This window comes from Ovis canadensis, chromosome 15 (assembly GCF_042477335.2).
Source record: "Ovis canadensis isolate MfBH-ARS-UI-01 breed Bighorn chromosome 15, ARS-UI_OviCan_v2, whole genome shotgun sequence".
In the NCBI taxonomy this organism is placed as follows: Eukaryota; Metazoa; Chordata; class Mammalia; order Artiodactyla; family Bovidae; genus Ovis; species Ovis canadensis.
In genome coordinates, this window is record NC_091259.1 from 85,561,133 (window position 1) to 85,564,129 (window position 2,997).

The 2,997-nt window shown below is 39.0% G+C and overlaps 1 protein-coding gene across 1 annotated transcript; it reads left to right on the forward strand.

Moving 5' to 3' along the window:
- The first annotated feature begins 1,171 nt into the window (after positions 1–1,171).
- LOC138421024 (olfactory receptor 5D13-like) lies at positions 1,172–2,230 on the forward strand. The gene has a single exon (XM_069554747.1). It carries the CDS (start codon positions 1,172–1,174, stop codon positions 2,228–2,230), a length of 1,059 nt encoding a protein of 352 aa, XP_069410848.1.
- The last annotated feature ends 767 nt before the right edge of the window (positions 2,231–2,997 follow it).

Sequence of the window (2,997 nt, forward strand, 5' to 3'; positions counted from 1 at the left end):
ACATGGACAGAGAAAGCCAGCGGGCTACAGTCCATGGTTTTTCAAAAAGTCAGACAGGAGAAATAACTAACACTCACTTATAATTTTAGATATATATCCAAAAGCTTTAGCTGCTAAGTCATAGTGGAGTGGGTTGCCGTCTCCTCCAGGGGGGCTTTCTGACCTAGGGATTGAGCTCAGGTCTCTTGCTTTGCAGGTGGTCTCCTGTACTGCGGGTGGATTATTTACTGACTCAGGCATCAGGGAGGCCCATAGCAATACTGCGGTGGGTTGCCATTTTCTTCCCCAGGGAATCTTCCCCACCCAGGAATCGAACCTGTGTCTCCTACATTGAAAGTGGATTCTTTACCATTAAGCCACTGTGGAAGCCTTATACATTAAAATAGATGATCTAAAATCACATTTACAAATAATTAATATATTAATTAGATTCAATTCAATGTTAAGCAAAATGTCAATATAAAAACCCAAAAATCATCCCAGGAGGCAGTATAACCTTAATGGAGGTTTTGATGGAAGGTACAAGATTATTTCTAAATAAGATTCTATAATTAATTTAAGCACAAGATGGAAAGCATAAACTAGTTACAACTTAAGATTTATGCCAGTTCACAGACTTTATGGGTGCTTAATTCTTTAATATAACTGGAATATAAAAAAAGTTATACCAAGATTTATACGGCACATTTTATACATCAGGTGATCTCCTTGATCCTTGATGTAACTCTTAGAACCATAACAAAGTACTCTGCTTCTTTTCGGCATCTCAAAATTTTGTGATTTACAATTTCTTTTGTGTTCCAAATTTATATTTTAGTTGTATATTAACAATACTAACCAAGGGCTAAATTTTAAACGATAGGATGAACAGTCTGTATTTTAGTGGTTCTCATAATTTATCATGCATCAGAAATCACCTGGAGGGCTGGATAAATCACAAACTGTGGACTCCATTCCAGAGTCTTTGATTCAGGACGTTGGAGACAGGGCTTGAGCATTTGCATCCCTGACATATTCTTAGGTGTCCCTGCTGCTGGTGGTTTGAGGACCATACCCGGAGAATATATACCAACCCCACGGAGACATAGGAAGCTTCTGCCTTCTCTGTTTCTCTTTTCTATTCATTTCTATTTTTCAGGAATAATGTTTGGTCCTTTGTTCAACAGGAATCATGCTGCTATCAGAAGGAAACCACAGTTTCATACCCACATTTATTCTCCTGGGTTTCTCAGAATATCCAGAACTCCAGGTCCCACTCTTCCTTGTTTTCCTGTCTGTCTACACAATCACTGTGGTGGGGAATTTAGGCATGATCATAATCATCAAGGTCAATTCAAAACTCCACACGATCATGTACTTTTTCCTTAGTCACTTGTCCTTTGTCGATTTCTGTTTTTCTACTGTAGTTACACCCAAACTCTTGGAGAATTTGGTTGTGGAGGACAGAATCATCTCTTTCTCTGGCTGCATTGCACAATTTTGTTTCACTCGTCTGTTTGGTGTAGCAGAAACGTTCATGTTAGCAGCAGTGGCCTATGACCGCTTTGTGGCCATCTGCAGCCCCTTGCTCTATACCACTGTGATGTCTCCGAAGCGCTGTGCTCTCTTGGTGGCTGGCTCTTACTCATGGGGTGTAGCGTGCTCCGTGACACTCACGTATTTCCTTCTTGCATTATCCTACTGCAAGTCTAGCACCATAAATAATTTTATCTGTGACCACTCTGTAATTGTTTCTGTCTCCTGCTCAGATCCCTATATCACTCAGATGTTATGTTCTATTATTGCCATATTCAATGAGGCGGGCAGCCTGGTGATTATTCTGATGTCCTATATATTCATTTTTATCACTGTTATGGGGATGCCTTCTGCAAGTGGGCGCTGGAAAACCTTCTCCACCTGTGCTTCCCACCTGACAGCCATCAGCATCTTCCACGGAACCATCCTTTTCCTTTTCTGCATTCCTAACCCCAAAACTTCTTGGCTCACAGTGAAAGTGACTTCTGTGTTTTACACAGTAATGATTCCTATGCTGAACCCCTTGATCTACAGCTTGAGGAACAAAGAAGTAAAAAATACATTCACAAGATTAATTTTCACAAACCACTTTGTCACTATGCATAATATTTTAAAATTTATTATTTCTGAAAAAATAAATGATATCCTATGCTACAGATTGTTCAGTTCTTGCGGTACAATTGATGATTCAAATCTTTTGATAATTATGCTTTAGGTTAATATATCTATGGCAGGATAGCAGTTTATTGATGATTATTGAGTTTTACACACATCAATGTTTAGTAAAATAGCTATAAACCATATGTAAACCAAAATTTTAAAAAATGACTGCTTTTTGTAGTATTTGTAAGTCATTTTTGAGTGAATTCAAATGTATTAAAAGTTTATGGGTATATGATGAAATTATTTTTTTCTGCCTTGGCCTGTTGGCATGTACATCATAAGAAAAATGATCAAAGAGAAGGTTCAAGCTTCAGACAAAGAAGGCATAAACCTGTTTATGACTTCCTCTTCAAAACACAAGTCTGGGAAAATTAAAGACAGGAGGGCAACATGGACTCCAAGAACTAATCAATCCAACACAGAGTAACAATAAAATATGAGTAACCAACCAACAACACAGTTATTCCAATCATGCAATGACCAAGTGTTGTCTTAGACTAAAGTGTTTCGGCATGCATGACAGCAATCTGTCCTTCACTATATCCCAGAGTTTGCTCATAGTTATGTCCATTAAGTCAGTGAAGCTATCCAACTATCTCATCCTCTGTTGCCCACTTCTCTGCCTGCCCTCAACCTTTCCCAGCATCAGGGTCTTTTCCAGTGAGTCAACTCTGCTTATTTGGTGGCCAAAGTGTTGGAGCTTCAGCTTCAGCCTCAGTCCTTCCAATGAGAATTCAGGGTTGATCTCCTGTAGGACTGACCTGGTTTGATCTCCTTGCTGTTCAATGGATTCTTAAGAGTTTTCTCCAGCACCACAAT

Coding starts and splice junctions, on each gene's coding strand:
- LOC138421024 (XM_069554747.1), top strand. CDS start 1,172: ATGCTGCTATCAGAAGGAAACCACAGTTTCATACCCACATTTATTCTC.